Here is a 13,859-nt window from a genome sequence, read left to right on the forward strand (position 1 = left end):
AGTAATCAGTAGAAGCAAAATGTCAAATAACGATTCATATCTGGGTGTGGTCGGTATAATCCCAAAGTACCCAATTATAATTAGAATGTTTTTGTATTCAATAAGAGGTATTTCTAATCAATAATTTTGTAACACGATTCGATTGTAGTGATGGCTTCTGACACTACTGCAGCTAGCGTAAAATATAATTTGGAAAGCTAGAGCTACATTATTTTTGTATTTCTTGAAAAGATAATCAAATTCTCTCAATCCACAAAAAAGAAACCAACAAATGTAAGCTACACAATTATTAAATTGAAATTGATTTTATTATAAAAGTAGGCTATATAGGCCTACACAATTTTCTATAAACAATACAACCTGTTACTTTATGTTATAATATCAAGCATCAGAGTAAAATGTAAATCTACACTATATGTCTAATGGAAAACAAGTACATTACCAATATTTCTTGTGTATTTAACTTACCAAACCTAGGCAACAAATAAAACCTTCCCACCTCTCCAAAAAAAAAAAAAAAAAAAAAAAAAAAAACAGTAGCAGTCGTGGGACTGCCGATAGAAGTGAAAACGGAACTATTAAGTTGAGAGTAATTAACAATACGTTATAGTAGCAGTACAGTGAAAGATCCCATGGAACAGGTTTTGAACTGACAAGCTCTATAATGTGGTGTCTAATTTAAGTAATTATATAAAATTTTAGTTTTCCATTGGTCTATAATTCTGTGTTTTTGTGAATATTTCACTACAGTGACATCCTTGAAGACATGGACTTGGACTGTAAGACTATTTTTAATTGAAGTTTTAAAATTGTATAATCTTCTCATAACATAACCTCACTCTTATTATTAAAAAACTTAATTGTACTGACTTAAGAAGAAGAAAGAAGAAGAATGATTTTATTTCTTGAGAACACATTTTTACAACAAATACAAAATACAGCACTGATCAAGAAACTACTAATACGTATTTTTTTAAAACACTGCAATTTTTCTCAAGAAAATATAGGGCCTCTAAGGCAGAGCCTGATTAGAGGTTCCTTTTGCTCACATTAAACATTGAAAATTGAGCGTTCAGAAAGCAATAGTTTACAATGTTGTCGGTTTTTCAAAAAAGCCTCTAATTACTAAAAATATGGCAATAATATGTGTTCTTTACTTAAACTAACTTTAGCTTGAACAAACTGTTGCATTTGTGTGTAAGAAAAACTTTGAGCTAAATTGGTTTTATTAAATAAATTGTGACCAAAATATTAACTAGGACAAACCTATTGTTGAATTGTAAATAGAAAACTTATATCTTCTAATTTAATAAGCCATTTTTTTAATCTGAACTGAAAAAAATACTTGTTTTTTGCAACCTTAATTTTTTTAGGTAGCAAATTGAACATTCTAGGCGCAAGAAAACTGTAGGTTTTAGTAAAAAAGACATTTCTAGGTTTAGGTACTATGAAAGTATCAACATTTCTTAGTTTTTGTTTATAAGCATTGTCGTTTTGGGGCATGTTCCCACTTTTTAAATAAAACAGTTTAAGAACTTTATATACAAACAAATACTTAAGAGGCAATATTCTTAGGGATACAAACAAAGGTTGTGTGTGTTCAAATTTAGACTTGTACAAAATTAATCTTACTATATGTTTTTGTTGAATTAAAATTGGGTTTAGATATGTGTTAAATGTGTTACCCCATAGTATAATTCCGTACTCTAACCTACTTTGCACCAAAGCAAAATACAAAGTTCGTAAAACATCACTGTTACTTAAATGTTTCAAGAAATAAAAGTACCTTAAAATATTATTGATTTTACCCTTAAGTTTATTCAAATGAATTTTCCAAGAAACCTCCTTGTCCACAAAAACCCCTAGGTACTTGATTTCATTGGTTCTACTTATGTATGTACATTTATTATTCACACAAACACCTTGTTGATCGAGGCAATCAGCACATGAGTATTTTACTTGTTCAAAAGCGTTAAAACTACCCTTAAGACTAAATAAAATGAACTTAGTTTTTTCTGCGCTCAGCAGCATATGGTTTGTGGTAAACCACCACTGCAAAGCCCGAAGGTCGTTTGTCATATCTGACTGCACTAAGTCCCAGTTGGATTTATCATAGCAGAAAGCAGTATCATCTGCAAAGGAAGTTAACTTTCCTTTAAGCCTAGCATTACACAAATCGTTAAATGTATATGATTAAACAAAATGGCTCCCAAGACCGACCCCTGGGGCACGCCACTCTGTATATCACCCACCTCACTAAAAACTGAGCCTATTTTAACGCATTGCTTTCTTCCTACTAAATAACTTTGAAACCACTTAAATACATTGCCTCTGATCCCACAACTATACAACTTATCTAGTAAAACTTTATGATTGACGGTATCAAACGCTTTCTTGATATCGAGAAACAGACCCGCAACACATTTACCTTCATTCAATCCAACAAATACATTAGCCATGAAATTTATCAATGCATTTTCTGTATTCATCCCAGATCGAAATCCAAATTGTTTATCACTAAAAAAGTTTGTGCTATGTAAAAATTTAAGGAGCCTATGTTTCATAAGTTTTTCAAAAAACCTTCGAAAAACATGACAGTAAAAGAAATTGGTCTATAGTTATTGCAAAGGCTTTTGGATCCATTTTTATGAATAGGTATTACAACAGCAACCTTAAGTTTTGCAGGAAAAAACTCCACTTTTAAAACTTAAATTAATAATGTAAAGAAGGACGCCAATTATTTTCAAATAAACTCTTTTAACTAACTGCGTACTGATACCATTCAATGCCTGGGGCTGTGTTACTCTTTAAACTATTTACTACAGCAATAAGTTCTTCAGATAAAACTGGCTCAAGAAAAATTGATTTTCTTTCTAATTTTACAGGAAAATTGGTTTTATACTGCAACTCTAAAAACTTATTTGTAACATTACTGCCTAAGTTTAAACTATTTACTATACCTAAGAAAAAGTTATTTAGCTCATTGGCTACTTCTTTATGATCAGAAATTATGGTATTATTAACCTCTATTTTGACTTGACTATCTACTTCTCTAGTCCTGACCTGTTAAGTCATTAATCAATTTCCACATAGTCCTTGAATTACCACTACACTGTTCAAACCTTCTTTTGTAATAGTCTTCTTTTAACTGAGCGATACTTTTCTGTAATTTATTTCTGTATGAGTTGTAATAATTTTCTTAAATTTATATTAGCTGGGTGTTTTTTTTACAGTTTTAAATAAATTATTCCTTCTTTTAATTTTCTTACATATAAAAATCATTAATCCAAGGTTTGAGATGTTTGAATGTGCAATCGTTTTCAGTGATCAATGTCTTGCTTCCGTTCAATCAAGTTTAAAAATATTTCAAAGAAAGTGTCGAAAGCAGACGACGCGTCATTATTTTCTATAAACAGCTGTCCAGTCAGCCGTATCTATCAGCTGTTCCAACAATGTATAGTCTGTGCGGAAGCACGGAGTGGGAGGGGGAGGGCACACCCACCCTTCCCCCCATCCACACGCTCCACGACACCGACTGTGATTTGACAAAGACTAATGATCCGTTATACCCAGATGCCTTACATGTGCATTTACCGATACGCAACTTCTATTTGCTACTCTAGCAAACACATGGTCAATACATGTTTCAGACTGCTCTGTTATTCTAGTTGGCTCGTTAATCATACTTTTCCAACCCATAGCTTGCCATTAAAGATTTATACTCGTCAATTGTGGTATTATTTCCATCTAAAATATTAAGATTTATGTCTCCAATAAAAAGAAAATTTGGTGTATTCCCGAAAACTCTTTCCTTAAATAATTTACTTATTTCATTATTAAATAAATTACCAGAGTGTGAATGTAACCTGTATAAGGCCAATAAACTAAATTTGTGTCCGAATTTTTCAAAAAATATATGAAGTACGTCTGCGGTTTTTCAAATTGCAAACCTTTGTTTTCAACATTATTCAATGTGTTTTTGACGAAAACACAAATTCCACCACTCCTCTGGTCTGAATTACATTTAAAAAACAAATTAAAATCTGGTATTTTATAGAAATTTACTTCGTCTGTATCTATCCAGATCTCAGACAATATAATGATATCAGGATTAATTTGAATTGTTTCTAGTTCAATCAAAAATGCATCAAAATTTGATCTGAGACTCCTTATGTTTTGATGAATTATATGTAATTCTTTAGCCATTACATTACTTTTGTACTTAAATTTTGTAGCCTTTTACACACGGAAAGCATCTAAGTGATAAAACAAAAACCAAACAATTATTTTCGATACATGCTATTTCAAATTTACAAACTTGCAAAATCAGCTTTGCAGGTCACCTGGATTGATGTAGATTCTTCGTCTTTGCGCATGAAAATCTTGCCTCCACGAACCCACAGGAACTTGTACATCTTCTCCTTTTTGAGTTGCCGAGCCTCTGCAAACAGCCTCCTCTTTGCCGGTGACAGCGCCTCATTTATGTAGACAGGTTGGTCGGTCGGTCCCCATGTTCATGTGTCTTGTTGAGAGGTTATTCTTGACTCGTCGTTTCTTGAGAAGTTCCTCCTTGTCCAAGCGTCTGACGAATTTCACGATGATTCCTGGGGGTGGTCTGTTTGGGTCGGTTCTCCTCCCTAGTCGGTGACAGGCGTCAATCATGGTGTCGGAGATCGTCATGTCGAGCGCCTTCCCCACTTCCTTAACGATGCTGATAACATCTTCATTTTTCTCCTCAGGGATTCCATGAATTTCCACTGCATTGAGCCTAGAATATTGCTCCATGTCGTCTACTCTTTTCTCAAGCTCATCAACTTTTTTCTGAAGTTGTATGTTTTTTTGTGTGAGATCATCAATAATTTTCAAACATCTTTCTATAGAACTGTTTTGATCAGTTACAGCCTTCGTGTTTTCGTCTAGTTTTTCACTGAGAGACTCGTAGCTTTTGTTAAAGCTAGCGTCCTGCACTTTCTGGGCTTCAGACATTTCGGTTATTTTTTTCATGATATCAGCCAATGTAATCTTACCCTCCTCCACGCCAGATTCGAACTGCATACTCTTTCTTCTTGTATCTTGACAGGGTTTACATCTCCACGACAGTCCATCCGCAGTGACACAATCCACATCAGCTTTCGTCATTTTGCAGCATGACGCGTGAAACTCACGGGCACAATCACTACACACTAACTTCAGTTGATTGGATTTAATTACTTTAACACATACACCACAACTAGCCATCTTCGTATTATATTAAATGATTTTCGAGTACAAAAATACAGAAAAACAACAAGCTTAGATTGCCACAACTATAACTGCTTTGAATACGCAGGCATAAACAGGCGAGTTTAAACTACTAGCATAACCGGTGCACAGCTCTCTTATCAGTAAGGTCCGTCTTCTCTGAGCGCTGACTCATGACTTCATCACATAATCTCAATAGTTTGAAAGATTAACAGTGGAATTTGAAGTTTGACATATATTAACACTAACAATAACATTTTGGAAAGCCCAGTGACTGTTTAAGACAAGAAAACTCTTTTTCTCTTGCCAGTTGGATAAACTGAACTATCAGTGTTTAGTTCTGATAACTGATTATCAATATCAAATAGCTCATTTGATAAGGTGACTGGCTCCTAATGTGGCAGATCTGGGTTCAAATCCCACTGGTGGCGTATACTTTTTGCAACCTCAATTCTTAAATTTATTAGTAATCTTGTCTGAACGTAATAAAAATTTTTATAAAGGTTTTTAAAGTTTTTAAAAAATGTTTTAAATTTTTATTTTATTTTAATCTTTTATCTGACTGCTATTTGACTTATTTAACTAATTGTTATATTTGTGTATTTTTATTATTTTAATGTTAAATGTTTTGTATGTATGCATTGTAATTATTATTGTCACCTTTTATGCTTATAACTTATCTGGCTTACAACTTTTGTATTTTAATATTTGTAATTGATTCTTAAATTTATTAGTAATCTTGTCTGAACGTAATAAAAATTTTTATAAAGGTTTTTAAAGTTTTTAAAAAATGTTTTAAATTTTTATTTTATTTTAATCTTTTATCTGACTGCTATTTGACTTATTTAACTAATTGTTATATTTGTGTATTTTTATTATTTTAATGTTAAATGTTTTGTATGTATGCATTGTAATTATTATTGTCACCTTTTATGCTTATAACTTATCTGGCTTACAACTTTTGTATTTTAATATTTGTAATTGATTCACAATTTACTTTTTATTGTTATAATAACTATTTATAAGAGTCTTAATTACTTTTTTATTTTTAACCTGTCTTAATTGTTTTTAACCTGTCCTGAACGTTGGCTTCTTCAATGCCTTTGTTTCGTATGAGTATAGCCCTGGGGTTCTGGAATCAGTGAAATACAGTAGCTATACCGGACATATGCTCAAGTGGCCAAACTCAATTTCTGGAACTTAAAATTTTTATTAATTTACCATTTTATTATATATGATGGAGGAAATTATTTATGAAACTCCATTGCACGATGATAACCAGGAAGAAATTCTACTTTCTCTGTCGGGAGAATTGAATATTCTTGCTGCCAACAATCCTGACGTTGATTTTGAAGCATTATTTGTACATATTACCAGTTTGCTTCGTTTTTTGGACCTTTTAAATGTGGAGTGTAAAAATAAACAGGACGATCTCCAGGCTCTAAGTGCGGAAGTGAAAGTGCTAGAGTCAAAACTCAATTTAGAGAAGGACGTAAGACAGGAGGAAAAGGATACGTCTTTCAGAATCCAGGACCAAGCAGCGTCAGAAATGCGTTCACTGAGCCAGCGCATTGAGACACTGCAGGCTTCTCTGAGACAGCGGGATCTGCACATCTCATCCATCACTGCCGAAAAAGACTCTTACAAGCTTAAGTTAGATGACAGGTCTAATAGTATTAAGACTCTTAAGTTTGAAAATGAAAACAAAAATAAATGTATAGAGAATCTGAACCTAAAGTTTGATTTAGCAAAGAAAGAAATTTCTAATCTTAAACAAATGACAACTGATAAATGGTTAGATGATAATATCATCCATGATTATTTCTCATCTATGCAAAGTAGTGTAGGTGATATGGGTCAGTGCTTATTTGTCAGTCCCTCCGTGTCACATCTGATTAAAAAAGACAGTAACACTGCTTTGGATCTTTTAAAATCTCCATCTTATCAGGCATGCAATTATGTGTTTGTTGCTGTTAGTGATATCCTGGGTGAGGCTAATGGGGGGAATGGTTCTCACTGGTCTCTTGTTTTTATTGACAAATCTAGACACCAGGCTTATCATCTAGATTCTCTAGTAACATTTAATGACCTTCCTGCTCTTACAACTGTTACCAACTTGAAAATCCCACCTGAAAATTTGATTTCTGTTAGTTGCACTCAGCAAAACAATAGTTATGAATGTGGGATAAATGTAATCCTAAATGCAAAGTTCATTTTCAACTATTTTTGTTGTTCTCATGTACAAAAACCATTTCTCGAATGGTTCCATGATGGGTCGAGTTTGCCTGATGACTCTGTAAATAAAACTGATGTAGTTGATCTTCCTGTAAATAGAAAATCTATCTGTCAAAGAGCTGATAGCTTTAGTGATAATGCCGAACAAATTGTAAGTCCTGTAATACTCAAGAAATCAGCAGAAAATTGCTGGAAGTTAGTTAAAACAAAAAAAACTAAAACTAAAGGGAACGAAATAAAACTCATGCCGGTTGCAAAGCAGTCAGCTCGCTTTGAATGTAGTAATAAGTTTAGTAGTTTAGGTTCACAAGAACCACTTGATGTACAAGTTTCTTACATAAGAAATGTATCTGGAACATGGAAACAAAAATCTCAAAGTTCAATGTCAAAGCATAAAAAAATTTCAAGAAAAGACCATGTTAAATTAATGCGCCACACTAAAACTCAGTCTGTGACTGAGAAAGAACAGGTAATGACTCCTATTACAATGACTAAAAATCAGTCTACTCTTCAAAGTGAGTTGTTGGTCGAAGATGTGAGTAACGGAAGTAACAACTCTAGATTTAATGAAAATGTGTTATTAATAGGTGACTCAATTATTCGATATGCAAGTGAAATAAGCTTTAAGAAGGGAGCAATAGTGGAACTTTGTCCGGGTGGCAAAATTAAGGATATAAAAGAGAAATTGTTGAAGTACACTGGTGAAAAAATTTCTGTCATATATTTTCATGTGGGAACAAACAATCTTAAAAGATGGTATAATGGAGGGGCTGGCTATAACGGTGGCCATGGAAAGCGTGAGGCCCTCCATGACATGGCCGACCTTTTGTTCACCACCAAAACCCATTTTCCTAATACTATGGTTTTTGTTAATAGCATATTAGTAAGGTCTGATATAACATATAGAGCTTTGTTTGATTTTAATGATCAGCTGGATGTCATGTGCAACAATTTTGGTGTAATGTTTGTTGAGGCAAATTGTTGGGTGAAGAAGCAACATCTTGCCAGAGATGGTAGGCATCTGAATAGCAAAGGTAGCCATCAGCTAGGAACTCTGTTTTCAGAAGTGTTTTCTGTTGCCTTCGGTCTTAAAAAGGGATATGACACTGTTAGTGTAATTCCTGGCTTGGAGGAAAATGCCTCAAAAGAGCCAATTCTGCCCGAGGAGGTTCCTTGCAGTCCATCTGATATCACCCAAGGAGAACATTTTTTAGAGGATCTGTCTCAAATGACCCTACCACTGTAGCTGAGCACAGTTCACCTTGCAAACTAAAGATAGTTCACCATAATGTTCAGGGTCTTTCAAGTAAGTTTGACCATTTTCAAATGTTCATTGAATCTGAAGATCCAGACATAATTTGCCTTTCGGAACACCATTTAAGAGACTTTGAATTTGAAGTTGCATCTTTCTACGGATATAATGGCATCACAGCCTACTGTCGAAAAACTCTTCATAAGGGAGGTGTATGTATTTATAGTAAGTCTTCAATCAAATCTGAGGTAATAGATGTCTCACGTTTTTGTCTGGAGGGCAGGTGCGAGCTTGCTGCTGCCAGGTTTCACCTTAGTAACACCTCATTTTTGATAATCACTGCTTATAAGCCACAGCCTTTTTCGTCCTCAATACAGGAGCACGAGACATTTTACAGGTGTTTATCAGAATGTCTGGAAAACATTATAAGTCCAGATATCAGAACCATTGTTGTGGGCGACTTCAATGTCGACTTGTCTGTGTCTGATGGTAAAGTTGATGACTTGATTTACACCATGGCTTCTCATGACCTTAAAAATAAGGTAAAATCTTATACCAGGGAATTTAAAAACTCCAAGTCCCTGATTGACCATGTTTACACCGATCTCTCTGATGACGTTTGTAGTTGTTCCGTTTTAATTACTGCATTGTCCGATCACCATGCACTGGTGATCAGTGTCAAACTACCCACTTCAAGTGACTCAAGTTATCCTAAGTATTATCTCAAGCGATCGTTTTCTGATGATAATATCCGTATTTTCAAATATCTAATTGATAAGGAAACGTGGTCTAATGTTTACGAGGCTGGGACTATAAATGATAAAATGCGTCTATTCCAATCTTCAATCTCCTTTTATTTTGAACAGGCTTTTCCTGAAAAGAAAAGAAGAGTTCGCAAAGGTGCCTCACGCAGCAAAGTGTCCTTGAGTGATCACCAATTGAAACTTAGAGATATGGTTCTCCAGTGGTATTGCTTCACTAAAGATTTGGATTCTTCTGATCTGAGGAGAAAGCATTACTTATCATTGAAGAGAGAATACAAGTCTTGTGTTAGGCTTGCTAAGTCATCTAAGGTGCTTGATGTTATACAAAAATCTTCTAATAAAGTCAAAACTATGTGGGAGATCGTTAATGAAAGTAGAGGGAAGAATCAGTCTCCATGTAATGTCCCCCGCACCGTCAAAGATGACAAGGGAGTTGATATCAGTGATCCAAAACTGGTCTCAAACATGTTTAACAAATTTTTTATTGATGTGTCTAATAGTGCATCAACCTCATCCAGTATTCCTCATTCTTATGTGCAGCCTGGATTGTGTACATCTTCATTTTTCTTATCACCAGTTACTAGGAGAGAGATAACAGATATCATCAGGTCTTTGAAGCCAAAGACGTCTTCTGGCTGCGACAGGATATCATCTAAATTGCTTATGTCATGTAGTGAATGTTTTGTTGACCCACTCGTTCACCTTATTAACTGTTCATTCGAAGGTGGAGTTTTCCCAGATTTGTTGAAGCTTTCTGTTGTGAAGCCCTTGCTCAAAAAAGGAAGAGTGGATGAACTCGATAATTTTAGACCAATATCTATCACATCAACGTTTTCAAAGATATTTGAAAGGGCAGTCTTAAATAGATTATGGTCTTTTATTAATCACAACAGTATTTTGTTTGAGAATCAGTTTGGGTTTGTTAAAGGACGGTCAACTGTCAATGCAATGTTTACGCTCATCAACAAAATAGTAAATGCCTTGGATAGAGGTAGGTCTGCTTCCGGTGTCTTTTTCGATCTTCGGAAGGCTTTCGATGTGGTTTCCCATGACATCATGTTGGAAAAGCTCGAAGGCATTGGAGTTCGAGGAGTGGCGAACCAATGGCTTTCATCTTATTTGAGGGATCGTCGACAGGCCGTAGAAGTGTCCTTCATCGATGCTGCAGGCACTGTGAGGCGATGCTACTCGGATGTGCTGAGCGTTAAGGCGGGGGTGCCACAGGGCTCCATACTCGGCCCTCTTCTGTTTATTATATATGTAAACGACCTCAGGAGTTGTAATGCGGAGGCCCAGTTGTGTTTGTTTGCAGACGACACGTCCATCGTAATGGAAAACCAATGTCGTGAGGCCATGGAGGTTAGCACTTTTGTGGAGTCTAATAAGATTGTTCAATGGTTTAGGGAAAATGGTCTAGTGGTAAATGCTGCTAAAACCGCAATTGTTGATTTCGCAATCTCATCTAATAGCATTAATAATCTCAGCGTTTGGGTCGATGATAAGGAAATCCTTTCTGAACAGCAAGTTAGGTTTTTGGGATTGTCTATAGACAGAAACCTGAATTTTTCATCCCACATCGATTATGTAGCACGTAAGCTTTGTTCTGGAATCTTTGTGCTTCGTAGACTGGCACCTTTTACAAACGCTGCGATCCTCTTAACAACCTACTACGCTCTAATTTTCCCTTATCTTTCGTATGCGGTGACAATCTGGGGATCGGAAAGTTGTCGCACAAAACGGCTTTTTGTCTTGCAGAAGAAGGCAGTGAGAATAGTAGCTGGCATCCGTCGAATGGAGACTTGCAGGCCTGTTTTTAAGGAACTTAAATTGCTTACCTTCCCAAGCATTTATGTTTTTCAGACCTTGATTTTCTTACAGCAGAACCATGGTGTTTTCCGGTCCCTTGTTCCTCAGTCGGGATACAGTCTTCGACAAAAACATAAACTGAATATTCCTTACCATTCCACTACTTTTTTTAAACATCACACCTTTTACAATGCCACGTCCCTTTTTAACGCTCTTCCGGATGCTCTTAGAGCTGAAAAGGATTTATTTTGTTTTAAAAGAATGCTTAAAGCTTATCTTATTGAACACTGTTTCTATTCTGTAGATGACTACATTAATAGCAATACGTAATTTATTTAGTCCTTCCTATGTATTTTGTTCATATGTAAATTGTTCTCTACACATGATTGTACTAAGTTGACGCAAACCAATGCATTGTAATATGTTATATGGAATAAAGGATGTTTTGATTTGATTTGACATCTGTAATTGTAAATGTGACGCGTTTTTAATTTTCCAATTTTAAAATCCACGAAAAAATATTAGCAAATAACTAGAAATCTATTTTACCACGCTAGTAAGATAAATCTTATACCGTAATAATACTCATTTCATGATGAAGAGGTTAAATATTAAAAACATAATTAAAATGAATAATGCTAAATTTTAAATACAAATATTCGTACAAATATTAAAAATGTTTAAAAATATATTCGTTGTTTTCATTATTCATTTATCTGTATAAAAATATGTTGTAATTGCTCAATATTAATAGTTAGTTAAACATAGAATACAAGTGAGTAAACACCGAGTGAACAACAGTGAGTTGAACACCGTTGTAAATAATACAGTTATTGCTACGGATAAAGTATATAATTGCAATAACAATTAAACCCACAATATTTTTAAAACTAATAAATTAGTTAAATTAACTTGGTTCTTTCGTAAAGGTATTTTTATTGCACAATAAACTAATTTATTGAGTTAATAAGGTATCAGTGAGCCAATGCGCCAACTACAGTTCCGGCAGAAACGTTCACTCATCACTTCATACGCTACTACAGGCTAAACTAAACTTCCAATAAAAAAATGATAAATTACAAAAAAAATATTCATCTATTTTCACACAACTTTCTCGCTGACAAATTTTGTCTGACCAAAAAATTAAAAAAATCCTCGCTTACTACTTTTTTCTTGTCATTGTAAACGCTATGTAAAATGTAAACAATAATCAAAATTATTTCGAAATGTTTTTAATATTTAAAAATGTAACCAATAGATTGCCAATATTAAGAGCTTTAATTTGACGCATCTTACAGAATTGTACGACATTGGCTTCACTTTTAAATCGCGAGAGGAAGCCGTAAAGGTTACTGATTTTCACAGTCTGTTTTCATACTCCGCCGGGACAGTTTTAACACAGCGAGACTGACTTTTTCATGCAGGTTAGTAGTCCGCGGCCAAGTCTACGGTTAAAAAACACAGCGAGACTGACTTTTTCATGCAGGTTAGTATCATTAACATGTCGGTGACGCGAACCGAGGATTTTACCCTCTACCAAAACGCTCAACGCGCCTAAAGAAGTTTTCACTTCAAAAAAAAAAAAAAAACATTCTCTCAGCACACACTAGGTATGCCAGCCAACTACTAATTTTCAATTTATCATAACTTAGTTTAAATATTAAATTATAATTCTCAAACAAAGCTGTAATTGAACAAGATAATAATTTATAAACGAACTTTCACTAGATACTCCTTCAAACTTGCCAAACTATAAAACAAATCTTTGTTATCATCATGTATGCATTGTGTTGATTACGAAAATTAAACTAATTTTATGAGGGAAATGTTTTTATCTACAAAAATGCAAAGTTAAGACTCACCTTCACCTTACAGAACCATAACACTGCACTTTACTAAAAACAAATATAACATCAACGACTGTTGGCTAAAACAAATACCTAAATAAGCAATTGAACTAACACAAAACAATAACAGGCTAACCACTATTTTTAAGAATCCATAGTTCCACTTTTTCTCTCCTCAGCCTCGCTCACCATTCCTCGATCCTCGGTGTCCAAAACCACCGTGAAGTTAGCGTCACATTATCGTCCAGACCGTCTAGTGCATCAATGTTGCAGTCATCAATCTGAAGGCGTTAACAAAAAATCAAAAACTGAGATAAATTGTATAATACTAATTATAAAAACGATCTTTTATAAAATCAACACAGTTTTTGAATTGAAAACTTCTTTAGGCGCGTTGAGCGTTTTGGTAGAAGGTAAAATCCTCGGTTCGCGTCACCGACATGCTAATGATACTAACCTGCATGAAAAAGTCAGTCTCGCTGTGTTTTTTTAACGGTAGACTTGGCCGCGGACTACTAACCTGCATGAAAAAGTCAGTCTCGCTGTGTTAAAACTGTCCCGGCGGAGTATGAAAACAGACTGCGAAAATCAGTGACCTTTACGGCTTCCTCTCGCGATTTAAAAGTGAAGCCAATGTCGTACAATTCTGTAAGATGCGTCAAATTAAAGCTCTTAATATTGGCAATCTATTGGTTACATTTTTAAATATTAAAA

At 34.5% G+C, this 13,859-nt stretch overlaps 2 protein-coding genes across 2 annotated transcripts in view; both read right to left on the bottom strand.

The window, feature by feature from the left end:
* Positions 1-13,316, bottom strand: part of LOC124367730 (serine/threonine-protein kinase Chk2-like) — a 38,679-nt gene extending 25,363 nt beyond the window's left edge. Inside the window, exon 1 of the mRNA XM_046824807.1 lies at positions 13,161-13,316. The gene's annotated coding sequence lies outside the window, so the exon portion shown is untranslated. The remainder of the gene's footprint in view (positions 1-13,160) is intronic.
* On the bottom strand, positions 4,477-5,139 carry LOC124368263. The gene has a single exon (XM_046825537.1). The coding sequence runs from the start codon at positions 5,137-5,139 to the stop codon at positions 4,477-4,479; it is 663 nt and encodes a 220-aa protein (XP_046681493.1).
* Positions 13,317-13,859: the final 543 nt, after the last annotated feature.

Source organism: Homalodisca vitripennis, chromosome 8 (assembly GCF_021130785.1).
Source record: "Homalodisca vitripennis isolate AUS2020 chromosome 8, UT_GWSS_2.1, whole genome shotgun sequence".
NCBI classification, from domain to species: Eukaryota; Metazoa; Arthropoda; class Insecta; order Hemiptera; family Cicadellidae; genus Homalodisca; species Homalodisca vitripennis.